The sequence below is a fragment of the Mobula hypostoma genome, chromosome 28 (assembly GCF_963921235.1).
Source record: "Mobula hypostoma chromosome 28, sMobHyp1.1, whole genome shotgun sequence".
Taxonomy (NCBI): domain Eukaryota; kingdom Metazoa; phylum Chordata; class Chondrichthyes; order Myliobatiformes; family Myliobatidae; genus Mobula; species Mobula hypostoma.
In genome coordinates this window covers 21,209,452-21,236,951 of record NC_086124.1, presented here as the reverse complement: position 1 = coordinate 21,236,951, position 27,500 = coordinate 21,209,452, and the positions used below count along the sequence as shown (strand labels likewise).

At 49.4% G+C, this 27,500-nt stretch overlaps 1 protein-coding gene across 2 annotated transcripts in view; it reads left to right on the top strand.

The window, feature by feature from the left end:
- The window catches only part of LOC134339041 (synapsin-1-like), a 193,779-nt gene that overhangs the window by 141,887 nt on the left and 24,392 nt on the right, over positions 1-27,500 (top strand). For both annotated transcript variants that reach the window (XM_063035311.1, XM_063035310.1), the window contains exons 7-10: positions 15,306-15,368; positions 16,697-16,839; positions 19,336-19,410; positions 20,629-20,731. In XM_063035311.1, coding sequence (XP_062891381.1) covers positions 15,306-15,368; positions 16,697-16,839; positions 19,336-19,410; positions 20,629-20,731 — 384 coding nt within the window. The remainder of the gene's footprint in view (positions 1-15,305; positions 15,369-16,696; positions 16,840-19,335; positions 19,411-20,628; positions 20,732-27,500) is intronic.

The following is a 27,500-nucleotide window of genomic DNA, read 5'->3' as shown; positions in this document are numbered from 1 at the left end:
CACACACACTCACTCACACACACTCACACACACACACGCACACACACACACTCATAAACACACACACACTCACACACACACACTCACACACACACAGACATACAGACACACACACAAACACACAGACACACTCGCAGACACACACACGCACATAAACACACACACACAGAAACAAACACACACACTCACAGACACACACACACAAACACACACACACAGAAACAAACACACACACTCACAGACACACACACACAAACACACACACTCACAGACACAAACATGCACATAAACACACACACACAGAAACAAACACACACACTCACAGACACACACACAAACACACACACACACTCACACACTCACAGACACAAACACACACACACTCGCAGACACAAACACACACACACACACACAAAGACAAACACACACACACACTCACACACACACAGACACACACACACTCACACACACACACACACAGAAACACACACACACACAGACACAGACACACACAAACAGACACAGACACACACACACACACACACACACGCGCGCGCGCGCAAAATGTTGGGGAAACTCAGCAGGCCAGGCAGCATCTATGGAGGGGAATCAACAGTTGCCATTTTGGGCAGAGACCCTTCTTCAGAATGGTTAATCGGTTCATTATTTGTCCCAGCTACAGTGAAAAGCCTTCTTTTGTCACACCAACCATACAGACCACTTCATCGCGTCAGTACATGGAGATTGTACGACAACGTCCATTGTGGAGCAGAGCGGTCCCGGTGTTCTGTACTGGGGTAGCGGCTAGGATTGGCCCGCTGGGTTCGTTGTGCCTGAACCTGGAGGTGTGGGACTCCAGGCTTCTGAACCTCCTGCCCGGGGGAGCTGTGAGGAGATGGTGCGGCCTGGATGATGGGGATCTCTGACGGTGAACGTCAAGTCCCGTTTATTATCATTTAACTATAGAAAGAAATACCACCAAATGAGAGCGTTTCTCCAAACCAGGGTGTAAAACACAGTACTACACATAACACACAATAACTTATGAAGGTGAGGGTAAAATCTACGGATGAATCACGCATAAATAACAAACTACGGTGGGTAAATTAAATATTGTAAGGTATGGAACAGATTAGGTACAGAGGAGATGACAGGAGCAAGTTAGGTACAGAGGGGATGTCGGGTAACTTTTTTACGCAGAGTGGTGAGTGTGTGGAATGGGCTACCGGCAGTGGTGGTGGAGGTGGAAATGATAGGGTCTTTTAAAAGACTCCTGGATGGATACATGGAGCTTAGAAAAACAGAGAGCTATGGGTAAGCCGAGGTAGTTCTACGGTAAGGACATGTTCGGCATAGCTTTGTGGGCTGAAGGGCCTGTATTGTGCTGTAGGTTTTCTATGTTTCTATGTTTCTATTAACCAATGACACTTCAAATGCGATGCGACAGGGAGTTCAGAAGCCTAATGGCCTGAGGGAAGAAACTGTTTCCCACCCCGACGGTCTTGGCGTTATGCATCGGAGTCTCGTGCCCGATGGTAGAGAGTTAAGGAAGATGATGGATGGACGGGTGGGATCCTTGATAATCCTAAGGGCCCTGCGTACGCAGCGCTCCTGATAAATGCCCTCGATGGATGGTAGGGAGACCCCTGTCCTTTGTGGAACACTGCCTTCTCGAGGCAGCGCCTCCTGTAGATACGACTGCCGCTGTAGCCCACCTCCTGCACGGTTCGACGTGTTGTGCGTTCGGAGATGGTCCTCTGCGCACTACTGTTGTAACGTGTGGTTATTTGAGTTACTGTCGCCTTCCTGTCAGCTTGAACCAGTCTGGCCATTCTCCCCTGACCTCTCTCAGTAACAAGGCGTTTTTATCCACAGAACTCCCCCTCAATGGATTTTTAAAGAACTTGCACCATTCACTAAAAACCCTAAAGGAGCGGCTTCTGACCTTTTTTACGCCCAGGACCCCTATCATTAACAGAGGGGACCCCTGGTTGCGAACCCCTGCTCTAGACACTGTCCCTCAAACCATCAGGCTGCTGAACCAGTGCGGGTAATTCCACTCACCTCAACCCTGAACTGATTCCACAACCTACAGACTCACTTTCAAGGGCAAGTTCTCAATATTTATTTACTTACCTATTATTTTCTCTCAGCTCAAGCTGGTAAAACCTAAGGTACCGCCGTAATCAAGGGCACTCATTTCTCAATTGCTAGAAACTATCGGACTATTCTGCTTGTGTTTAGTATTGTGGCTTTCTGGAGATTTACATAAATGTTGCTGTGTAGACCAAATTGTTTAAAGCTATTGTGTAGTGCCTTTGGGGTGGTACCAGTTGTAGATTTTACCATCGGGACAAAGTGTGCCCTCTTCCATTGGCTTTCAATTTCCTATTTTAATTCAGCACATTTCTGGTGTTTTCACTCTGTGATTAATCAATAAGTGAAAAACACTTTATTGATTAATTTCTTACTTTTAAACCTTTTAACTTAGTTATTTGTTGTATTTTTTTTCTCACGGTAACACTTTGAAGCTGCACCCTCTCTAACATGCTAGTGGGGAGAGTTTTATTTGTTTTTTTGGTGCTGGAATTAGTTACTTTCGGACACGTCTCGTTAGCGTGGCGGCAGGATGGCCGCATTGTGTATTCAAGGGGCCAATTGATTGCGCTCATGTCCGTCGGCTTAGCGAACAGAGCAGCGGACATCCCGGCTGAAATCTGGAGGAAAACACACAGAGGATGCAGAGGGGGATCAAAAAGGCGAGGGAAGAGGACCGGGTCGAGAAAACGGAGGCTTATGGAGAAGAGAAGTTATAAGCCGTGTCTCCCCTCTCTCATGTTGGGAAATGTTGGATCGCTGGGGAATAAAATGGATGAACTGACTGCGCTTGTCAGGAGTCAGAGAACATTTCAGGAGAGTAGTGTCATGTGCTTTACTGAGACGTGGCAGCACGAGGACATACCCGATCAAAGCGTTTCCATAGAGGGCTTCCAGACCGTTCGAGCTGACCGGAATTGCACTGAGAGCGGTAGGCGTAAAGGAGGGGGGCTGGCGGTTCTGGTAAACAACAGATGGTGCAATCCTGGGCATATTACGATCAAGGAACGTGTCTGTAGCCCGGATATTGAACATTTTGCTGTTGGACTCCAGCCATATTATTTGCCAAGGGAAATCTTGCATGCAATTGTGGTTGTTGTGTACATCTCTCCCTCTGCCAACCTGACGTCAGCGTGTAACATCATTTACACCGTCATAGCCAGATTACAAACCCAGCACCCGAGTGCCCTCATTACCATCTCAGGTGACTTCAACCAGGTTACCGTGGCTAGAACACTGCCCAACTTCACGCAGTATGTGAGCTGTACAACCAGAGGGGAGAGGACTCTGGATTTTATGTATGCTAATGTTAAGGATGCATACAGCTCCTCTCCCCTCCCCCCACTGGGAAGGTCAGATCACTACCTGGTGCATCTACAACCCTGCTACGTGCCTCTGGTGAAGAGTAAACCTGCAACCTCGAGGACAGTGAGGAAATGGTCGGAGGAGGTTATGAGGCACTCCAGGGTTGTTTTGAGGTGACAGACTGGCAGGCACTCCGTGAGTCACATGGAAAGGATATTGATGGACTCACAGAATGCATCACTGATTACATTAATTTCTGTGTGGACTGCAATGTTCCGACAAGAACTGTCCTCTGTTATTCAAATGACAAGCCATGGGTGACAAAGGACATTAAGGACATCCAGGGAGGAGCTGAAAGCCAGGATCAGGGAGGCTAAAGACAGGTACAGGAGGAAGCTTGAGTGGAAACTCCAGCAGAACAACATGAGGGAGGTCTGGAGGGGGATGAGGACAATCACTGGGTTCCGGCAAACTAGCATCAGAGGAGCTGAAGGCAGTGTGGACAGGGCCAACGAACTTAACCTGTTCTTTAACAGATTTGACATTGTGACCCCTGCCCATCCCCCACATGAGCCATCTGTTGTCGGCCCCCAACCAACACATATTCCACTCCCCCCTCCTACCGCTCCTCACAGTCCCCCACCCTGCTCTCTTGACTATACCCTTTCCCCACACGAAACCACCACGGTGGGCTTTACAGCTGAACAGGTGAGAAGACAGCTGAAACGTCTCAACCCAAGCAAGGCTGCAGGACCGGATGGTGTCAGAACCAGGGTGCTCAAAGCCTGTGCCCCTCAGCTATGTGGAGTACTTCACCATGTCTTCAACCTGAGCCTGAGGCTCCGGAGGGTTCCTGTACTGTGAAAAACATCCTGCCTTGTCCCTGTGCCGAAGTCGCCGTGCCCCAGCGGCCTCAATGACTACAGACCGGCGGCATTGACCTCCCACATCATGAAGACCCTGGACAGACTTGTTCTGGAGCTGCTCCGGCCTACGGTCAGGCCACACTTAGATCCCCTCCAGTTCGCCTACCAGCCCCGACTAGGAGTTGAGGATGCCATCATCTACCTGCTAAACCGTGTCTATGCCCACCTGGACAAGCCAGCGAGCATTGTGAGGGTCATGCGTTTTGACTTCTCCAGTGCGTTCAACACCATCCGCCCCGCTCTGCTGGGGGAGAAGCTGACAGCGATGCAGGTGGATGCTTCCCTGGTGTCATGGATTCTTGACTACCTGACTGGCAGACCACAGTATGTGTGCTTGCAACACTGTGTGTCCGACAGAGTGATCAGCAGCACTGGGGCTCCACAGGGAACTGTCTTGTCTCCCTTTCTCTTCACCATTTACACCTCAGACTTCAACTACTGCACAGAGTCTTGTCATCTTCAGAAGTTTTCGGATGACTCTGCCATAGTTGGATGCATCAGCAAGGGAGATGAGGCTGAGTACAGGGCTACGGTAGGAAACTTTGTCACATGGTGTGAGCAGAATTATCTGCAGCTTAATGTGAAAAAGACTAAGGAGCTGGTGGTAGACCTGAGGAGAGCTAAGGTACCGGTGACCCCTGTTTCCATCCAGGGGGTCAGTGTGGACATGGTGGAGGATTACAAATACCTGGGGATACGAATTGACAATAAACTGGACTGGTCAAAGAACACTGAGGCTGTCTACAAGAGGGGTCAGAGTCGTCTCTATTTCCTGAGGAGACTGAGGTCCTTTAACATCTGCCGGACGATGCTGAGGATGTTCTACGAGTCTGTGGTGGCCAGTGCTATCATGTTTGCTGTTGTGTGCTGGGGCAGCAGGCTGAGGGTAGCAGACACCAACAGAATCAACAAACTCATTCGTAAGGCCAATGATGTTGTGGGGATGGAACTGGACTCTCTGACGGTGGTGTCTGAAAAGAGGATGCTGTCTAAGTTGCGTGCCGTCTTGGACAATGGCTCCCATCCACTACATAATGTACTGGGTGGGCACAGGAGTACATTCAACCAGAGACTCATTCCACCGAGATGCAACACAGAGCGTCATAGGAAGTCATTCCTGCCTGTGGCCATCAAACTTTACAACTCCTCCCTTGGAGGGTCAGACACCCTGAGCCAATAGGCTGGTCCTGGACTTAGTTCATAATTTACTGGCATAATTTACATATTACTATTTAACTATTTATTACCATTTTTCTATAACTATTTCTATTACTATTTATTATTTATGGTGCAACTGTAACAAAAACCAATTTCCCCTGGGATCAATAAAGTATGACTATGACTATGACTAACTGCTTCCTACTCACCTCCTGCCCGTTACACCACTAGCATTTAGGGCAGCAATGAAGGATGTCGTCTCTGTCTGTCCTTGGTCGCTCAGATGCAGAAGGATTCTTCATTGCTGTTTCTGTAACAGTTTTATTAGACCAGTCAGGGTTGTTAGCCCTGAGATGAACCCCAGAACCTGGAGGACCGGTGGACCACTCTTAGACTGGCCTCTACCCTTTGACCTGTTCGGCATGGGTGACCCTACCAAGGGCCAAAGCATGAAATCCCGACTCCAGCCAACATCGCTCTCCGGCTCATTGAGGCACGCAAGACTGTGAGCCCGACATCGAGGTTGTGGTCCTCTGGGAGGGTTAGTCACTTCTGCCGACGGGATATTTGTATCTCCCCATGCTCTGCTCCTTCAGGTGCCTGTCAAACAGCCTATTTCCCACATCAGCAGGTTCAGGAATAGTTATGACCCTACAACCATCAGGCTCCTGAACCAACAGGGATAACTTTTTTCACCTCAACACTGAACTGATTCCACAACTCACTTTCCCACACTTTGCAACTCATGTGCTCAAGATTAATTTTTTCACTATTTGTCGATTTTCCTTCTTTAGCATATTGGCTATTTATTACTCTTTGTTATTTATAGTTTATATAAACTCTATTGCATTTCTTCATTTTCATGTAAATGCCTGCAAGAAAATGAAACGTATACGTACTTTGATGATAAATTTACTGTGAACTTTGACACTGACAATGGTCAAACAGCCTCCCTCGATCTGTTCAGGTACACCCTGGGAGATGTCCCCACGGTATCAGATTATTGTCGCTAATGGTGTTTTGTTTTCTAACTTCAAAACATGAAATTAATTCAAAGGAAAGCACGGGAGTCCAAAGTGTGAATCGAACTTTGCATTTACTTTAAGCGAGACGCACACAGGTCACATGGTAGCATGATGACATATGCAATTTACGTATTTACACCTATAACCTGTAATGAATTATATAACCAAATAAGGTTATAACCAAATGAGGTTGTATAAGGCATTGGTGAGGCCGAATCTCGAGTACTGTGTTCAGGTTTGGTCACCAAATTACAGGAAGGATATAAATAAGGTTGAAAGAGTGCAGAGAAGGTTTACAAGGATGTTGCCAGGACTTGAGAAACTCAGTTACAGAGAAAGGTTGAATAGGTTAGGACTTTATTCCCTGGAGCGTAGAAGAATGAGGGGAGATTTGATAGAGGTATATAAAATTATGATGGGTATAGATAGAGTGAATGCAAGCAGGCTTTTTCCACTGAGGCAAGGGGAGAAAAAAACCAGAGGACATGGGTTTAGGGTGAGGGGGGAAAAGTTTAAAGGGAACATTAGGGGGGGCTCCTTCACACAGAGAGTGGTGGGAGTATGGAATGAGCTGCCAGACGAGGTGGTAAATGCAGGTTCTTTTTTAACATTTAAGAATAAATTGGACAGATACATGGATGGGAGGTGTATGGAGGGATATGGTCTGTGTGCAGGTCAGTGGGACTAGGCAGAAAATGGTTCAGCACAGCCAAGAAGGGCCAAAAGGCTTGTTTCTGTGCTGTAGTTTCTATGGTTTCTATAAGAATGCTTAATCAAATAATATATTTACAATACTACTGAAATATTTACACAACAGATTAAATGGACCCTGAAAAGGGTCTCGGCCCGAGACGTCCACTGTACCTCTTGCTATAGATGCTGCCTGACCTGCTGCGTTCCACCAGCATTTTTTGTGTGTGTTGCTTGAATTTCCAGTGTCTGCAGATTTTCTCGTGTTTGCTCATTCCTCAAATGTACTTCATTTTACTCGTGCACAAGGAGAGCAGCCTGGCCCCTGTCACCCACACTGGTCTGAATTCTGAACAGGGAAATGCCATTTTTATACAGAATTGACCATCAGTTACAAATATCGACCATTTTGTAAACTGTATCTGCTCAGATTCCTTATGTGTAAGACCAATTGCCATTCAAAAGAGTTCAAAGTAAAATTTATTATCAGAGTGCATACATGCAACCCTGAGATTATTTTTCTGCAGGTATAAGTTCAAAGTAAGTTTATTAGTGGGCACGTGGCCAAGTGGTTAAGGCATTGGACTAGCGACCTGAAGGTCGTGAGTTCGAGCCCCAGCCGAGGCAGCATGTTGTGTCCTTGAGCAAGGCACTTAATCACACCATTGCTCTGCGACGACACTGGTGCCAAGCTGTATGGGTCCTAATGCCCTTCCCTTGGACAACATTGGTGTCGTGGAGAGGGGAGACTTGCAGCATGGGCAACTGCTGGTCTTCCATACAACCTTGCCCAGGCCTGCGCCCTGGAGAGTGAAGACTTTCCAGGCGCAGATCCATGGTCTCGCAAGAGTAACAGATGCCGTAAATAAAGTTTATTATCAAAGTACATATATGTCTCCATATATAATCCAGAGATTTGTTTTGTTGCGGGCATACTAAATAAATCCATAATGGAGTCAATGAAAGACCGCACCAACTTGGGCGTTCAGCCAGTGAGGAGAAGACAAGAAGCCGAACAAATGCAAAAAGAAAGAAAGAATAAGAATAAATAAATAAATGAGCAATAAATATCGAGAACATGAGATAGACAAAGACTCCTTGAAAGCAAGTCCGTAGGTTGTGGAAACACTCAGTGATGGGGCAAATGAAGTTATCTCCACTGGTTCAGGAGCCTCAAATGTTTCAAAGTTTCAAAGTACATTTATTACCAAACATCCACCGTGCCAAAAAAAAAAGAGCAAGTTGCACAAAAGGCAAAAATCAAGTGGAAAACATCCAGGATATAAACCATCAAACCACAGTGTCCTTGAACAGGAATGTTCCGTTTAGTTCAGTTTCACCCTGTGTCGTTTGTTAACTTCAGGCCACAGGGCCTGATGGTTGAAGGGTAATAACTGTTTGTGACCCTGGTGGTGTGAGTCCTGAGGCTCCTGTACCTTCTTTCCGATGGCAGCAGCAAGAAGAGAGCACGTCCTGGGTGGTGGGGGGCCCCAATGGTGGGTGCTGCTTTCCTGCGACAATGTTTCATGTAGATGTGCTCAATGGTGGGGAGGGCTTTACCCATGATGGACTGGGCCCTATCCACTATTTAGCTCGAGATGTCCAAAAGCCAACAGAAGTTACAAGCTAACATACTCTGAGGTTAGTAACGCAATTGTCCCTTAGTGGGTTTGTATGTGATTTGCATTCTTTCGTTAGAATCTTCCTCATCTCCAGTAAAGGGAAACCAAGCTCTTCATAGAGTTTTAGAACATAGAACATAGAATAGTACAGCACAGTACAGGCCCTTCGGCCCACAATGTTGTGCCGACCTCAAACCCTGCCTCCCATATAAGCCCCCACCTTAAATTCCTCCATATACCTGTCTAGTAGTCTCTTAAACTTCACTAGTGTATCTGCCTCCACCACTGACTCAGGCAGTGCATTCCACGCACCAACCACTCTCTGAGTAAAAAACCTTCCTCTAATATCCCCCTTGAACTTCCCACCCCTTACCTTAAAGCCATGTCCTCTTGTATTGAGCAGTGGTGCCCTGGGGAAGAGGCGCTGGCTATCCACTCTATCTATTCCTCTTATTATCTTGTACACCTCTATCATGTCTCCTCTCATCCTCCTTCTCTCCAAAGAGTAAAGCCCTAGCTCCCTTAGTCTCTGATCATAATGCATACTTTCTAAACCAGGCAGCATCCTGGTAAATCTCCTCTGTACCCTTTCCAATGCTTCCACATCCTTCCTATAGTGAGGTGACCAGAAATGGACACAGTACTCCAAGTGTGGCCTAACCAGAGTTTTATAGAGCTGCATCATTACATTGCGACCCTTAAACTCTATCCCTCGACTTATGAAAGCTAACACCCCATAAGCTTTCTTAACTACCCTATCCACCTGTGAGGCAACTTTCAGGGATCTATGGACATGTACCCCGAGTTCCCCCTGCTCCTCCACACTACCAAGTATCCTGCCACTTACTTTGTACTCTACCTTGGAGTTTGTCCTTCCAAAGTGTACCACCTCAGACTTCTCCAGGTTGAACTCCATCTGCCACTTCTCAGCCCACTTCTGCATCCTATCGATGTCTCTCTGCAATCTTTGACAATCCTCTACACTATCTACAACACCACTAACCTTTGTGTCGTCTGCAAACTTGCCAACCCACCCTTCTACCCCCACATCCAGGTCGTTAATAAAAATCACGAAAAGTAGTGGTCCCAGAACAGATCCTTGTGGGACACCACTAGTCATAATCCTCCAATCTGAATGTACTCCCTCCACCACCACCCTCTGCCTTCCGCAGGCAGGCCAATTCTGAATCCACCTGGCCGAACTTCCCTGGATCCCATGCCTTCTAACTTTCTGAATAAGCCTACCGTGTGGAACCTTGTCAAATGCCTTACTAAAATCCATATAGATCACATCCACTGCACTACCCTCATCTATATGCCTGGTCACCTCCTCAAAGAACTCTATCAGGCTTGTTAGACACGATCTGCCCTTCACAAAGCCATGCTGACTGTCCCTGATCAGACCATGATTCTCTAAATGCCCATAGATCCTAACTCTAAGAATCTTTTCCAACAGCTTTCCCACCACAGACGTAAGGCTCACTGGTTTATAATTACCTGGACTATCCCTACTACCTTTTTTGAACAAGGGGACAACATTCACCTCCCTCCAATCCTCCGGACCATTCCCGTGGACAACAAGGACATAAAGATCCTAGCCAGAGGCTCAGCAATCTCTTCTCTCGCCTCGTGGAGCAGCCTGGGGAATATTCCATCAGGTCCCGGGGACTTATCTGTCTTAATGTATTTTAACAACTCCAACACCTCCTCTCCCTTAATATCAACATGCTCCAAAACATCAACCTCACTCGTATTGTCCTCACCATCATCAAGTTCCCTCTCATTGGTGAATACCGAAGAGAAGTATTCACTGAGGACCTCGTTCACTTCCATAGCCTCCAGGCACATCTTCCCACCTTTATCTCTAATCGGTCCTACCTTCACTCCTGTCATCCTTTTTTTCTTCACATAATTGAAGAATGCCTTGGGGTTTTTCTTTACCCTACTCGCCAAGGCCTTCTCATGCCCCCTTCTTGCTCTTCTCAGCCCCTTCTTAAGCTCCTTTCTTGCTTCCCTATATTCCTCAATAGACCCATCTGATCCTTGCTTCCTAAACCTCATGTATGCTGCCTTCTTCCACCTGACTAGATTTTCCACCTCACTTGTCACCCATGGTTCCTTCACCCTACCATTCTTTATCTTCCTCACCGGGACAGATTTATCCCTTACATCCCGCAAGAGATCTTTAAACATCGACCACATGTCCATAGTACATTTCCCTGCAAAAACATTATCCCAATTCACACCTGCAAGTTCTAGCCTTATAGCCTCGTAATTTGCCCTTCCCCAATTAAAAATTTTCCTGTCCTCTCTGATTCTATCCTTTTCCATGATAATGCTAAAGGCCAGGGAGCGGTGGTCACTGTCCCCCAGATGCTCACCCACTGAGACATCTGTGACCTGACCCGGTTCATTACCTAGTGCTAGATCTAGTATGGCATTCCCCCGGTCGGCCTGTCCACATACTGTGACAGGAATCCGTCCTGGACACACTTAACAAACTCTGCCCCATCTAAACCCTTGGAACTAATCAGGTGCCAATCGATATTAGGGAAGTTAACATCACCCATGATAACAACCCTGTTATTTTTGCACCTTTCCAAAATCTGCCTCCCAATCTGCTCCTCTGTATCTCTGCTGCTACCAGGGGGCCTATAGAATACCCCCAGCAGAGTAACTGCTCCCTTCCTGTTCCTGACTTCCACCCATACTGACTTAAAAGAGAATCCTGCTACATTACCCACCCTTTCTGCAGCTGTAATAGTATCCCTGACCAGTAATGACACCCCTCCTCCCCTTTTTCCGCCCTCTCTATCCCTTTTAAAGCACTGAAATCCAGGAATATTGAGAATCTATTCCTGCCCTGGTGCCAGCCAAGTCTCTGTAATAGCCACTACATCATAATTCCATGTATGTATCCAAGCTCTCAGTTCATCACCTTTGTTCCTGATGCTTCTTGCATTGAGGTACACATATTTCAGCCCTTCTACCTTACTGTCTTTACACTGTTTATTCTGCTTCTCTTTCCTCAAAGCCTCTCTGTAAGTTAGATCTGGCTTTACTCCATGCACTTCTTTCACTGCTCTATCGCTCTGGGTCCCACCCCCCTCGGAAATTAGTTTAAACCCTCCCGAACCATGCTAGCAAACCTGCAAGGATATTGCCCCCCCCTCGCCAGGACTGGGCATCCTATCATTGCCAGGACATTATTTTAAAATGAATTTCCCCTTCCCTTCTTCTATTTTCCACTGTTCTCATCTGCCTATCATTCCCCCCCCCAACCCCCGGGTCCCCACTTCCTTCCCTTTCTCCTCTGGTCCACTCCCCCCTCTCCAATCAGATTCCTTCCTCTCCAGCCCTTTCCCACCCACCTGGTTTCACCTGTCATCTTCTGCTATCCATCTTCCCCCCCCCCCCCACTTTTTGATTCTGGCATTTCCTCCCCTGCCCCCACTTCCTTCGCAGTCCGGAAGAAGGGTCTCAGCCCGCGACGACGACTGTTCATTCATTTCCATAGATGCTGCCTGGCCTGCTGAGTTCCTCCGGCATTGTGTGTGTGTGTGTGTGTGTGTGTTGCTGTGGATTTCCAGCGTCTGCAGAATTCCTTGTGTTTATGTTAAACCGCGTCTTACTGCAGCTTCCACAAGGTCAGGTCTGCCAGATGCGGTATTGGAACCAGAGCTGATGTTGTCCAGAAGGCCCTTAGGAAGTAAAAATAAGATGCTGGTTGGTTAAAAGCATCCCGTTAGGTTCATTATTGAGAAACGGCGGTGAATAGTTTATTCTGCTGTGCATCAGAAAGAAAAATGAAAGAACACAAAGAAAAGCAAAATAATTCAATCTCATGGTTGCTTTTATTCGGAGGGTAGCCTCAAGATACAAAGATGTCCCTTTAGAATGGATATGAAGAGGAATTTCTTTAGCCAGAGGGGGTGAATCTGTGGAATTCACTCAAGTAATTGGGTATATTTAAAGCAGAGGTCAATAAATTCTAGATTAGGTTCTAAATTAGTCAGGATGTCAAAGGTTACGGGGAGAAAGCGGGATTGGGATTGAGTTGGATAGTACAGTGCCTATCAAAAGTTTCACCACCTCCCCCACCCCCAGAAGTTTTCATCTTTTATTATTTTACAACATTGAATCTCAGTGGATTTAATTTGACTTTTTTGACACTGATCAACAGAAAAAACTCTTTCGTGTCAATGTGAAAACAGGTCTCTACAAAAGTGATCTGAAATAGAAATCACAAAATAATTGATTGCATATGTATTCACCCCTCCCTTTCATATGATGCACTGATTCATCACTGGTGCAGCCAGTTGGTTTTAGTTAGTTAAATGGAGATCTGTTTTTGGAGACCTGTGGGCAGTCAAGGGTTTCAATTGACTGTAGTAAAACATACACCTGTATCTGGAAGGTCCAACTGCTGGTGAGTCAGTATCCTGGCAAAAGCTCAGCACGAAGACAAAAGAACACCCCAAGCAACCCCACGAAAATGTTATTGAAAAGCACAAGTCAGGAGATGGATACAAGAAAATTTCCAAGTCACCGAATATCCCTTGGAGCACAGTTAAGCCGATCATCAAGAAATGGAAAGAATATGGCTCAGCTGTAAATCTGCCGTCCTCAGAATCTGAGTGACCGTGCAAGAAGGGGGACTGGTGATGGAGGCCACCAAGAGACCTGTGACAACTCTGGAGGAGTTACAAGCTTCAGTGGCTGAGATGGGAGAGACTGCGCATCCAACAACCGTTGTCCAGGTGCTCACCAGTCGCAGCTTTACGGGAGAGCGGAAAAGAGAAAGCCACTGTTGGAAAAAACTCACATGAAATCTCAGCTAGAGTTTGCCAGAAGGCATGTGGGAGACTCTGACGTCAGCTGGAAGAAGGTTCTATAGTCTGATGAAACCAAAGCTGACTTTTTTGGCCATCAGACTAAATGCTATGTTTGGCGTAAGCCAAGAACTGCATATCATCAAAATCACACCATCCCTGCCGTGAAGCACTTTGATGGCTGCATCATGCTGTGGGGATGTTTCACTGCAGCAGGCCCTGGAAGGCTTGTAAAGGTAGAGGGTAAAATGAATGCCGCAAAATCCGGGGAAATCCTGGAGGAAAACCTGATGCAGTCTGCAAGAGAACTGTGACTTGGGAGAGGATTTGTTTTCCAGCAAGATAATGACCCCAAACATAAAGACAAAGTAACACAGGCTTAAAAACAACGTTAATGTCCTAGAGAGGTCAAGTCAATCGAAAATTTGTGGCTGGACTTGAAAAGGACTGTTCACTCACAATCCCCATGCAATCTGACTAAACTTGAGCAGTTTTGTATAGAAGAATAGGGAAAAATTGCAGTGTCCAGATGTGCAAAGCTGATAGAGACCTATCCACACAGACTCAAGGCTGTAATAGCTGCCAAAGGTGCATCTACTAAATACTGTCTTGAAAGGGGTGAGTAATTATGCAATTAATTATTTTGCATTTTATATTTGTAATTAATTTAATTCACTTTGTAGAGATCTGTTTTCACTTTGATGCAAAAGAGTCTTTTTCTGTTGATCAGTATCAAACAAAAAGCCAAGTTAATTCCACTTATTGGAAAACAATAAAACATGAAAACTCCCGGGGAGGGGGCGGTGAATACTTTGTATAGGCACTGTGTATCAGCCGTGATGGAATAGCAGAGCAGACTCCAAGGCCGAGTGACTTAATTCTGCTCCTGTGGCTTATGGTCTTATGGGAACCAAACCATGCCCCCACCCCTCCAAAGTCAAACCTTGCAGCTCTGCCCCGCGGAGATCTGTGGCCGTCAGTCGGCCTCTCCCCGACCGTCCTCACTAAGCGAGGGGCACTCGGCAACCGGTAGGCCTGAAGCCTGGGCTTTTCTCTATGGAGCATCCAGTCCCAGGACGCGCTCTTCGCAGGCGTCCCTGGATCAGAAGTGGGACCGGTGGAGGAAAGAAAGAGGTGGCCAGCTGGAGCCTAGGGACCAGAAACAGGTTCATTATCGCTGGCTGAGCTGACATCAGATTTGTTCTTCGGTGGTACAGTGCAAAGAGATTGACGTTATTGAGCTCCTGATGTCCATCAAGTCTGCTCTGCATTCAGTCATGACTGATTTATTATCTCTCTCAACCCCATTCTCTTGCCTTATCCCTATAACCTTTGAAGCCCTGACTAATCAAGATGTATTCTTTAAATAGACTTGGCCTCCGCAGCTGTCTGTGTCGCAACAAGTTCCATTGATTCGTCACACTCTGCATCTTCAACTGCATGTCCCTCTATTCTGAGGCTGTGCCCTCTTGTTCAAGGCTCCCCCACTGTAAACCTTTCAAAATTCGATAGGTTTCAGTGAGATCCCCCTTAATTCTCCTAAGCTCTAGCGGGTACGGGCCCTGAGCCACCAAACACTCCTCATACGTTAACCCTTTCGTTCCTGGGAACCCACAGCTAATGGATATTTCTCCCCTCCTCTTTTTATAGCTGACAACGGCAAAGTTTCCGGTGGTCGTGAAAATGGGCCACGCATATTCTGGGATGGGGAAGGTAAGGATCATTTCAGCTGACCTCGCACGTGGCCGTGGTTGGCGTCCAAACGGACTCCCTTACTGCCCACAGTGGGGAGGACTCTCGCGGTTTCTGGAGCTTGCTCGTTCCGTCCCGAGCGATCGCTGGGATACACCCCAGGTTCACAAGGCTGGCGTGTAAGCTTACCCCAGTAGGGGTACCCCCAAAGGGAGGGGGGAATTCATCCGTCATTGGGACTGTTTTCCAGAAAGGCAGAGGGGAGTTAGTGGGGTGATTTGGAAATTTGGCGCCCGTACATTGAGGGGTGCCTGGGGAACACCACGGAGACTCACACTCAGTGGAGGGGAGCCTCGCTGCATGCAGTTCGAGGGGGCAGCCCGCTGAATGACGTTAGGTTGGGGGGGGAGCGGAAACGGCTCAGTGTAATGGTGTTCACCTGACTCTGTCTGTGCCCCCCTCCCCCTCTGGCCTCTCCCCACCCCCAACTCTCTCTCTCTCCTTCGCCCTGCCTCTCTCCTTCCCTCTCTTCTTCCCCCACTCTCCTCCTCTTCCCTGGTCTCTTTCAATCCCTTCCTCTCCCACACTTGTCTGCCCTCCCTCCTCTTCTCTCCCTCTGTCTCTTCTCTGACCCCCTCCCTGCCCTCTCCTACTCTGCCCCTGCCCTCATCCCCCTCCTCCTATCCCCAATCCCTCTATCCCTCCACTTCTTGCTCTCTCACCCATTCCTCCCTCCCTCTCACCTCCTCTCTCTCCTCTTCCACCCTCTCCCCCGGCCTCCCTCTGCCTCTTCCATCCTCTCTCCTCCCTTCCTGTCCCTCTCCTTCCCTCTCTCAACCTCTCCTCAACTCTCCCTGTCTCTCCCTCCTCTTTCTCCTCTTCCACCCTCTCCCCCGGCCTCCCTCTGCCTCTTCCATCCTCTCTCCTCCCTTCCTGTCCCTCTCCTTCCCTCTCTCGACCTCTCCTCAACTCTCCCTGTCTCTCCCTCCTCTCTCTCTCTCTTTGTCTCACCCCCTTCTCCCCTCTCCTCCCCCTCTCCCTCCCCTCTCCTCCTTGTCCTCCCTCTCTCTCTCCCCTCCCTCCCCTCGCCTCCCACCCCTTCCCTCTGCTCTCTCTCACTCTCCCTCCTCCCTCTCTCTCTGTCTCTTCCCCTCCTTACCTCCCTCCCACCCTCCTCTCTCCTCTCTCTTTCCTCCTCCCCCTCTCCCCTCTCTCCTACCCTTTGTCTCCCACTCCCTCCCTTCCCTTTCTCCTTTCCTCCCCTCTCCTCCCTTTCCTCCCTCTCTCTCTCTCCCCTATCCCCCACCCCTCTGTACGATCGGTGACACCGCTCGCCCCCCACCCCCCAGGTGAAGGTGGAGCACCATTCCGATTTCCAGGACGTGGCGGGAGTGGTGGCGCTGACCAACACCTATGCCACCGCCGAGCCCTTCATCGACGCCAAGTACGACCTGCGCATTCAGAAGATCGGCGGCAATTACAAAGCCTATATGTGAGTCTGGGGGCAAGGGTCAACGTTCGGCCTGGTGTCAGGGGGTGGACTCCAGGGTCAGGGGATAGCTTCCCACCCTCTCCCCAACTCATCCACCTCCCAGCCTCAAACCTCTTTCTCCTCCCTCCCTCCTCCGTCTCCACTTCCTGCTCCTTTCACCCTCTCCACCCCTTCCCCCATTGTAGCCCTGCCCCCCCTCTACCCCTTCCTTATCTCTCTCTCTCTCTCCCCTTCTACCCGTTTACCTCTGCTTCTCCCCACACTCTCCCCTTCTCCCCTCTCTCCCCTTCACTCACCTCTCCCCCCCCACTTCTCCTCCTCTTCCTTCTCTCCCCACCCCTCTCTTCCTTTTTCCCAGTCTCTCCCCTTTCCTTCTCTTTCTCCCCTTCCTCGCTCTCTTGTCCCAACCCTCACTCTTTGACCCCAGCATCTGCAGAATATTTTGTTTATGCCTCATTCTCTCTTCCCTTCCCTCCCTTTTTCTCCCCTTCTCCCCTCCCTTTCCCCTTCTCCCTCTCCCTTCCCCTTCTCCTCCTCCCTTTCCCCTTCTCCCCTCCCTTCCCCTTCTCCCCTCCCTTCCTCTTCTCCCCATCCCTTTCCCCTTCTCCCCTCCCTTCCCCTCTCCCCCTTCCCCCTTCTCCCCATCCCTTCCCCCCTCCCTTCCCCCTTCTCCCCTCCTTTTTCCCTTCTCCCCTCCCTTTCCCCTTCTCCCCTCCCTTCCCCTTCTCCCCTCCCTTCCTCTTCTCCCCATCCCTTTCCCCTTCTCCCCTCCCTTTCCCCTTCTCCCCATCCCTTCCCCTTCTCCCCATCCCTTTCCCCTTCTCCCCCTTCCCCCTTCTCCCCATCCCTTCCTCCTTCTCCCCTACCCCTTCTCCCCCTCCTTTCCCCTTCTCCCCCTCCCTTTTCCCTTCTCCCCCTCCCTTTCCCCTTCTCCCTCTCCCTTTTCCCTTCTCCCCTCCCTTTTCCCTTCTCCCCCTCCCTTCCCCTTCTCCCCCTCCCTTCCCCTTCTCCCTTTCCTTTTCCCCTTCTCCCCTTCCCTTTTTCCCTTCTCCCCTCCCTTTTCCCTTCTCCCCTCCCTTTTCCCTTCCCTTTTCCCTTCTCCCCTCCTATTCCCCTTCTCCCCTCCCTTCCTCTTCTCCCCCTCCCTTTTCCCCTTCTCCCTTTCCCCTTCTCCTCCTCCTTCCCCCCTTCTCCCTTTGCTTTCACTCCCGTTCTTCACTCTCCCGTTGAATTTGAATGGAATTGAATTGATTTTAAAACTTAGGTCCTTCATATACATGGAGTAAAAATCTCCATCTAAATGTGCAATGTGCAATTTATAGTAGTTTGTAATAAATATTATGTACAACAGGACAGTCAATATAACATAGAAATACAGTTGTGTCAGCATGAGTTAATCAGTCTGATGGCCTGGTGGAAGAAGCTGTCCTAGAGCCTGGTGGTCCTGGTTTTTATGCTGTGGTACTGCTTCCCGGACAGTTTGTGGTTGGGGTGACTTGGGTCCCCAATGATCCTTCGGGCCCTCTTTACACACCTGTCTTTGTAAATGTCCTGAATAGAGGAAAGTTCACATCTACAGATGCGCTGGGCTGTCCACACCACCCTCTGCAGAGTCCTGCGATTGAGGGAGGTACAGTTCCCGTACCAGGCAGTGATGCAGCCAGTCAGGATGCTCTCAATTGTGCCCCTGTAGAAAGTTCTTGGGATTTGGGGGCCCACACCAAACTTCTTCAACCGTCTGAGGTGAAAGAGGCACTGTTGTGTCTTTTTCACCACACAGCCAGTACGTACAGATCACGTGAGATCCTCAGTGATGTGTATGCCGAGGAATTTAAAGCTGTTCACCCTCTCAACCCCAGATCCATTGATGTCAATAGGGTTTAGCCCATCTCCATTCCTCCTGTAGTCCACAACCAGCTCCTTTGTTTTACCGACATTGAGGGAGAGGTTATTTTCTTGACACCACTGTGTCAGGGTGATTTCTTCTCTGTAGGCTGCCTTATTATTATTTGAGATTAGGCCAATCAATGTAGTATCATCAGTGAATTTAATTAGCATATTAATTACGTTCTCTCCCCGCCCCCCCCACTCTCCACTTCCCTCTTGATCTGTACACCCTCCCTCTTCACTCTCATTCCCTCCCTTTCCCTCTGTCCCCCTCTCCCCTCCATCTCCCTCTCTAACACCCTGCTTGTTCCCCTCCCTCTTCCTACCCCCTCCCCATTTCACCTCCTCTCTGCCCCTCCTCCTCCTCTCATTCTTTTCTCACCCTGTGTCTCCCCCTCCCACACTGTCTATCCCTCACTCTCGTCCTCTCCCCACCATTCCCCTTCCTGGTCTGGTGTCTCCCGTTGGAGCTGGACTCTGGGGAGGGCGAGGTTGGGTTTGGGCAAGGGTTGGCTGGGAGAGGGCCAGGGGTAGGGGGTAGGGAGAGGGAGGAGGCGGGAACGGTTTTGGGACCCGGACCCACACTGATGTCCTTTCCCCCTTCTCCAGGAGGACCTCCATCTCGGGAAACTGGAAGACCAACACTGGGTCGGCCATGCTGGAACAGGTGGCCATGACTGACAGGTAACATCCCGGGGTCCTGAGGCCAACTGCGTCAGCTGGAGTGTTTGAGCGGCGGGAGGGTGAGGGGCAGGGCTGAGTTGTACTTGGAGGGTCCCAACACGGTAGCAAAGTGTCACCTCGCCTAAGGAGAGGCCCTCCTTGTACTATCCCTCCCATGAATGGTCTCTGGACCCCAAAGGAGCCTTTGCAGCTCATGATGTACTGGGGAGGGTGAGTGATAGGCACCAAGGGAGGGGTCCACAACAGGTCACTGGGTCTCAGAGCAGTGGGTGAGGCCTTGGTCGGGAGCACAGGCCCAGAGAGGCTGATGAGGGCCGGAATGCAGGATTGAAGGACAGAAATGGTGGGGCGGGGCCAGTGATTGGTGGAGAAGGCCTGGTATTGGTGAAGCAAAGCCTGGGATTTGTGATGACACCTGTGATTGGTGGATAAGGCCAGGGATTGGAGAAGGCCTGGTATTGGTGAAGCAAAGCCTGGGATTTGTGATGACGCCTGTGATTGGTGGATAAGGCCAGGGATTGGAGAAGGCCTGGTATTGGTGAAACAAAGCCTGGGATTTGTGAATGATGCCTGTGATTGGTGGATAAGGCCTGATATTGACTGCTGTTCATTTGTTATGTGCCATGTCACATGACATCTTCATTATGTGCTGTGTCATATGACATCATCATTAGGTGCCATGACATGGGCGACCATGCTCTTTCCACGACCATGATTGTTCTTGGCAAGTTTTTTGTCAGAAGTGGTTTGCCATTGCCTTCTTCAGGGCAGTGTCTTTATAAGAGATCCCTTTACCCCTCAGAGGTTGCCTGCCTGGCGTCAGCTGTCACATAAGCAGGACTTGGTGTTTATATGACCATCCACCCCTGCTCCCATGGTTTCACGTGACCCTGATCGGGGGAAGAGGGGGGCTAGGCAGGTGCCACATCTTGCCCAAGGGTGACTTGCAGGTTAGAGGAAGAAAGGGGCTCCTTACATCTCCTTTGGTAGAGACATATCTCCACCTCACCACCCAGTTAATGGGCAAAGCCCAGAATTGAAGGACAATTCATGGGATTGGTGCAGAGCACTTGGGATTGGAAGACACAAAGTTGGGTTGGTGGAGAAAGCCTGGGATTGGTGGAGCGGAGGGGGTCACCGCCCAGGAGAGTGGAAGCCATCACTGGTGCCCCATTCTCAGGTTCAGATCCAACTGCTCCTCATTCCCTTTGCCACCAGGTACAAACTCTGGGCCGACAGATGTTCCGAGATGTTCGGCGGACTCGATATCTGTGCTGTGGAGGTGCTTCATGGGAAAGATGGCCGTGATTACATCATCGAGGTGAGAGGTCATGGTGGACAACCTTCTGGTGTCAGTCCGGAAACTAATCCCACTGTCCCACTCTCTCCCACAGCCCTGTGTCAGTCCCCAAACTAATCCCACTGTCCCACTCCCTCCCCACAGCCCTGTGTCAGTCCCCAAACTAATCTCACTGTCCCGCTCTCTACCCACAGCTCTGTGTCAGTCCCCAAACTAATCCCACTGTCCCAATCTCTCCCCACAGCCCTGTGTCAATCCGGAAACTAATCCCACTGTCCCACTCTCTCCCCACAGCCCTGTGTCAGTCTGGAAACTAATCCCACTGTCCCACTCTCTCCCCACAGCCCTGTGTCAGTCCCCAAACTAATCCCACTGTCCCACTCTCTCCCCACAGCCCTGTGTCAGTCCCCAAACTAATCCCACTGTCCCACTCCCTCCCCACAGCCCTGTGTCAGTCCCCAAACTAATCTCACTGTCCCGCTCTCTACCCACAGCTCTGTGTCAGTCCCCAAACTAATCCCACTGTCCCTCTCTCTACCCACAGCTCTGTGTCAGTCCCCAAACTAATCCCACTGTCCCACTCTCTCCCCACAGCCCTGTGTCATTCCGGAAACTAATCCCACTGTCCCACTCTCTCCCCACAGCCCTGTGTCAGTCTGGAAACTAATCCCACTGTCCCACTCTCTCCCCACAGCCCTGTGTCAGTCCCCAAACTAATCCCACTGTCCCACTCTCTCCCCACAGCCCTGTGTCAGTCCCCAAACTAATCCCACTGTCCCACTCTCTCCCCACAGCCCTGTGTCAGTCCCCAGACTAATCCCACTGTCCCACTCTCTCCCCACAGCCCTGTGTCAGTCCCCAAACTAATCCCACTGTCCCACTCTCTCCCCACAGCCCTGTGTCAGTCCCCAAACTAATCCCACTGTCCCACTCCCTCCCCACAGCCCTGTGTCAGTCCCCAAACTAATCTCACTGTCCCGCTCTCTACCCACAGCTCTGTGTCAGTCCCCAAACTAATCCCACTGTCCCAATCTCTCCCCACAGCCCTGTGTCAATCCGGAAACTAATCCCACTGTCCCACTCTCTCCCCACAGCCCTGTGTCAGTCTGGAAACTAATCCCACTGTCCCACTCTCTCCCCACAGCCCTGTGTCAGTCCCCAAACTAATCCCACTGTCCCACTCTCTCCCCACAGCCCTGTGTCAGTCCCCAAACTAATCCCACTGTCCCAATCTCTCCCCACAGCCCTGTGTCAATCCGGAAACTAATCCCACTGTCCCACTCCCTCCCCACAGCCCTGTGTCAGTCCCCAAACTAATCCCACTGTCCCACTCCCTCCCCACAGCCCTGTGTCAGTCCCCAAACTAATCCCACTGTCCCAATCTCTCCCCACAGCCCTGTGTCAATCCGGAAACTAATCCCACTGTCCCACTCTCTCCCCACAGCCCTGTGTCAGTCTGGAAACTAATCCCACTGTCCCACTCTCTCCCCACAGCCCTGTGTCAGTCCCCAAACTAATCCCACTGTCCCAATCTCTCCCCACAGCCCTGTGTCAATCCGGAAACTAATCCCACTGTCCCACTCCCTCCCCACAGCCCTGTGTCAGTCCCCAAACTAATCCCACTGTCCCACTCCCTCCCCACAGCCCTGTGTCAGTCCCCAAACTAATCCCACTGTCCCAATCTCTCCCCACAGCCCTGTGTCAATCCGGAAACTAATCCCACTGTCCCACTCTCTCCCCACAGCCCTGTGTCAGTCTGGAAACTAATCCCACTGTCCCACTCTCTCCCCACAGCCCTGTGTCAGTCCCCAAACTAATCCCACTGTCCCACTCTCTCCCCACAGCCCTGTGTCAGTCCCCAAACTAATCCCACTGTCCCACTCTCTCCCCACAGCCCTGTGTCAGTCCCCAAACTAATCCCACTGTCCCACTCTCTCCCCACAGCCCTGTGTCAGTCCCCAAACTAATCCCACTGTCCCACTCTCTCCCCACAGCCCTGTGTCAGTCCCCAAACTAATCCCACTGTCCCACTCTCTCCCCACAGCCCTGTGTCAGTCCCCAAACTAATCCCACTGTCCCAATCTCTCCCCACAGCCCTGTGTCAATCCGGAAACTAATCCCACTGTCCCACTCCCTCCCCACAGCCCTGTGTCAGTCCCCAAACTAATCTCACTGTCCCGCTCTCTACCCACAGCTCTGTGTCAGTCCCCAAACTAATCCCACTGTCCCAATCTCTCCCCACAGCCCTGTGTCAATCCGGAAACTAATCCCACTGTCCCACTCTCTCCCCACAGCCCTGTGTCAGTCTGGAAACTAATCCCACTGTCCCACTCTCTCCCCACAGCCCTGTGTCAGTCCCCAAACTAATCCCACTGTCCCACTCTCTCCCCACAGCCCTGTGTCAGTCCCCAAACTAATCCCACTGTCCCACTCTCTCCCCACAGCCCTGTGTCAGTCCCCAAACTGATCCCACTGTCCCACTCTCTCTCCACAGCCCTGTGTCAGTCCCCAAGCTGATCCCACTGTCCCACTCTCTCCCACAGCCCTGTGTCAGTCCCCAAACTAATCTCACTGTCCCACTCTCTCCCCACAGCCCTGTGTCAGTGCCCAAACTAATCCCACTGCCCCACTCTCTCCCACAGCCCTGTGTCAGTCCCCAAACTAATCCCACTGTCCCACTCTCTCCCCACAGCCCTGTGTCAGTCTGGAAACTAATCCCACTGTCCCACTCTCTCCCCACAGCCCTGTGTCAGTCCCCAAACTAATCCCACTGTCCCACTCTCTCCCCACAGCCCTGTGTCAGTCTGGAAACTAATCCCACTGTCCCACTCTCTCCCCACAGCCCTGTGTCAGTCCAGAAACTAATCCCACTGTCCCACTCTCTCCCCACAGCCCTGTGTCAGTCCAGAAACTAATCCCACTGTCCCACTCTCTCCCCACAGCCCTGTGTCTGTCCCCAAACTAATCCCGCTGTCCCACTCTCACCCCACAGCCCCGAATCAGTCCACAAACTAACCCCACTTCCCCGTGACTGTCAGGAGAGGGGAGGGAGAATGTACTCAACGATAAGTACTCCATTTTGAGTGCTGTCGGGTGGGATGACCTACCTGGGGGAAACAACAGCGGGCGTGTCCCTGGCACAGAGCCCGGCCCTGTGGCTCAGAAAGGTAAGGAACAGAAGAGGATGGCAGCAGAGATAGCTAGGGGGACAAATAGACGATTCTGTGGACGCAAAAAAGAAACATGGATTGTAGTCTGCCTCCCAGATGCAGGTCAGTGGGACGAGGCAGAAAAATAGTTTGGCACAGCCAAGAAGGGCCAAAAGGCCTGTTTCTGTGCTGTAATGTTCTGTGGTTCGATGTTTCTAAACGTGTCCGCAATATCCTGAAATGGGAGGGTGAGCAGCCAGGAGTCGTGGTACATGTTAGTACCAATGAGATGGGTAGGAAGAGGGAGGAGGTACTGAAAACAGAATACAGGGCGCTAGGAAGGAAGCAGAGAAGGAGGACCTCAAAGGTAGTCATCTCGGGATTGCTACCAGTAGCACGCAGCAGTGAGGATAGGAATAGAATGAAGTGGTGGACAAATGCCTGGCTGAAGAATTGGAACAGGGGGCCAGGGATTCAGATTTCTGGATCACTTGGACCTCTTCTGGGGCAGGTGGGACCTATACAAAAGGGATGGATTACACTTCAATCCCCGGGGTGCCAATATCCTTGTGGGCAGGTTTGCTAGAGCTGTTTAAACTAATACGGCAGGGGGTTGGGAACCAGTATGATAGAGCTGAGGAAGAGCCAGCAGGTTTGCAAGTAGATGATGGGTGTAACATGAATGTAAGGAAGGGCAAGGCAATGATTGGGTACAAATGCAGACAGAGCAAAGAGTTAAATTCATAAGGGTGAAGAATGCAGGACTGAAGATGCTGTATTTAAATGCACATAATATTCAGAATAAGGTGGACGAACTCATGGCACAATTAGAGATTGGTCGGTGTGACGTTGTGGGCATCACTGAGTCGTGGCTGAAAGAAGACCGTAGTTGGGAGTTTAACATCGAAGGATGTACTCTGTATCAAAATGACAAACAGGAATGCACAGGCGGAGGTGCGGTTCTGTTGGTAAGAGGTGGAATTACATCTTTAGAAAGAGGTGACATAGGGTCAGAGAACGTTGAATCTTTGTGAGTGGGCATAAGAAACTACAAGGGAAAAAAAAAATTATGGGAATCATATATAGGCCTCCAAATAGTAGCCAAGATGTGGGGTTGAGATTGCAAAGGGAGCTGGAAAAGGCACATAATAATGGTAATGTCACAATTGTAATGACGGACTTCAATATGCAAAGGGATTGGGAAAATCAGGTAGACGTCGGATTGCAAGAGAGGGAATTGGTTAAATGCCCATGAGATGACTTTTTAGAACAGCTTGGGCTTCAGCCTACCTGGGGAAAGGCTGTCTTTGATTGGGTGTTGTGTCATAACCCACAGATCTTATCAGGGAGCTTAATGTAAAGGAACCCTTAGGAGGCAGTGTTCATAATAGGATTGAATTCATACTGCAGTTTGAGAGGGAGAAGCATAAGTCACATGTATCAGTATCGCAATGGAATAAAGGGAATAACAGAGGCATGAGAGAGGAGCTTTCCCAGCTGGATTGGAGGTGGATACCGGCGGGGATGATGACAGAATAGAGGTGGCCGAAGTTTCTGGGAATAGTTCACGAGGCGCTGGATAGACATGTTCCACAGAAGTTCTCAAAAGGTAGGAGTAGGCAACCGTGGCTGACAAGGGAAGTTAAAGACTGCATAAAAGCCAAAGAAAGAGCATATAAGTCTGCAAAAGTGAGTGAGAAGTTGGATGATTGGGAAGCTTTTAAAATCCCACAAAAAAACAACTAAAAAAGGTATAAGAAGGGAAAAGATGAAATATGAGGGAAAACTAGCTAATAATATAAAGCACAATACTAAAAGTTCTTCAGTTACATAAAGCGTAAAAGGGAGATGAGAGTTGATATTGGGCCACTGGAAAATGATGTTGATGAGGTAGTAATGGGAGACAAATAAAATGGCAGATGAACTTAATAAGTACTCTGCTTCAGTCTGCACTATGGAAGACACTAACTGTATTCCAGAGGTCTGTGGGCATCCTAGCTATGTGCCAGAGGTCTGTGAATATCAGGGAGCAGGAGTGAGTGCCATTGCTATGACAAAGGAAAAAGTGCGAGGAAAACTCAAAGGTCTTCAGGTGGATAAATCACCTGGACCAGATGGACTACATCCCAGAGTCCTGAGAGAAGTTGCTGAAGAGATAACGGGTGCATTGGTCATGAATTTTCAAGAGTAAGTTGACTCTGGTATGGTTCTGGAGGACTGGAAAATTGCAAATGTCACTCCACTCTTTAAGAAAGGAGGAGGACAAAAGAGAGGAAATTATAGTCCAGTTAGCCTCACCTCAGAGATTGGGGAAGTGCTGAGGTCTGTTATTAAAGATGAGGTTTTGAGGTACTTGGAGACTGATGATAGAATAAGTCAAAGTCAGCATGGCTTCGGTGAAGTGAAACTTTGCTTCACAAATCAGTTAGAATTTTTCGAGGAAGTAACAAGCAGGGTGGACAAAGGAGAGATAGTGGATGTCATTTTCTTAGATTTTCAGAAGGCATATGACAAAGTGCCTCACATGAGGCTGCTTAACAAAAATAAAATGTTATAGTTTTACAGGAAAGATACTGGCATGGATAGAGGAATGGCTGACAGGCAGGAGGCAACGAGTGGGAATAAAAAGGGCTTTTTCTGGTTGGCTGCCAGTGACTAGTGGTGTTCCTCAGGGGTCAGTAATGGGACCGCCACTTTTCACATTGTGTGTCCAGTGATTCAGAGATAATAGAATTGATGGCTTTGTGGCAAAGTTAGCAGATCATACGAAGGTAGGTGGAGGGGCTGAGATAGGTGCAAGCAACACGATTGCAGCAGGACTTAGACAAATTGGAAGAATTGGCAAAAGAATGGCAGATGGAATACAGTGCTGGGAAATGTATGATATTGCATTCTGATAAAAGGAATACTACTGTGGACTGTTATCTAAATGGAGAGAAGGTTCAAACATCAGAGGTGCAAAACGACCTAGGAGTCCTCGTGCAAGACTCGCAGAGGTTAATTTACAGGTTGAATCTGTGGTAAAGAAGGCAAACACAGTGTTGGCATTTACTTCACGGGGAATAGAATATAAAAACAAGGAGATAATGCTGAGCCTTTATAAGACACCTGTCAGGCTGCAGTTGGAGTATTGTCAACAGTTTTGGACCCTTAATCTCAGAAACGATGTGTTGTCATTGGAGAGAGTCTGGAGGACGTTCACAAGGATGATTCTGGGAATGAAGGGGTTAACATATGCGGAAAACTTTGCAGCTTCGGGCCTGTATTCACTGGGATTTAGAAGAATTTCGGGGGCGGGGGGAGGATCTCATTGAAACCGACTGAATGTTGAAAGGATAAGGTGGATGTAGAGAGGATGTTTCCTATGGTGGGGGTATCCAGAACTAGAGGGCACAGCCACAAAATTGAGGGGTGACCTTTTAGAATGGAGGTAAGGAGGAAGCTTTTAGCCAAAGAATGGTGAATTTGGGGAATGCCTCAGACACGGTAGAGGCCAAGTCTGTGGATATATTTAAAGGTAGATTCATGATTGTTTCTGGTATCGAGGGATATGGCGAGAAGGCAGATGTATAGGGTTGAGTAGGATCCAGAATTAGCCGTGATGGAATGGCAGAGCAGACTCGATGGGCTGAATGGCCTAA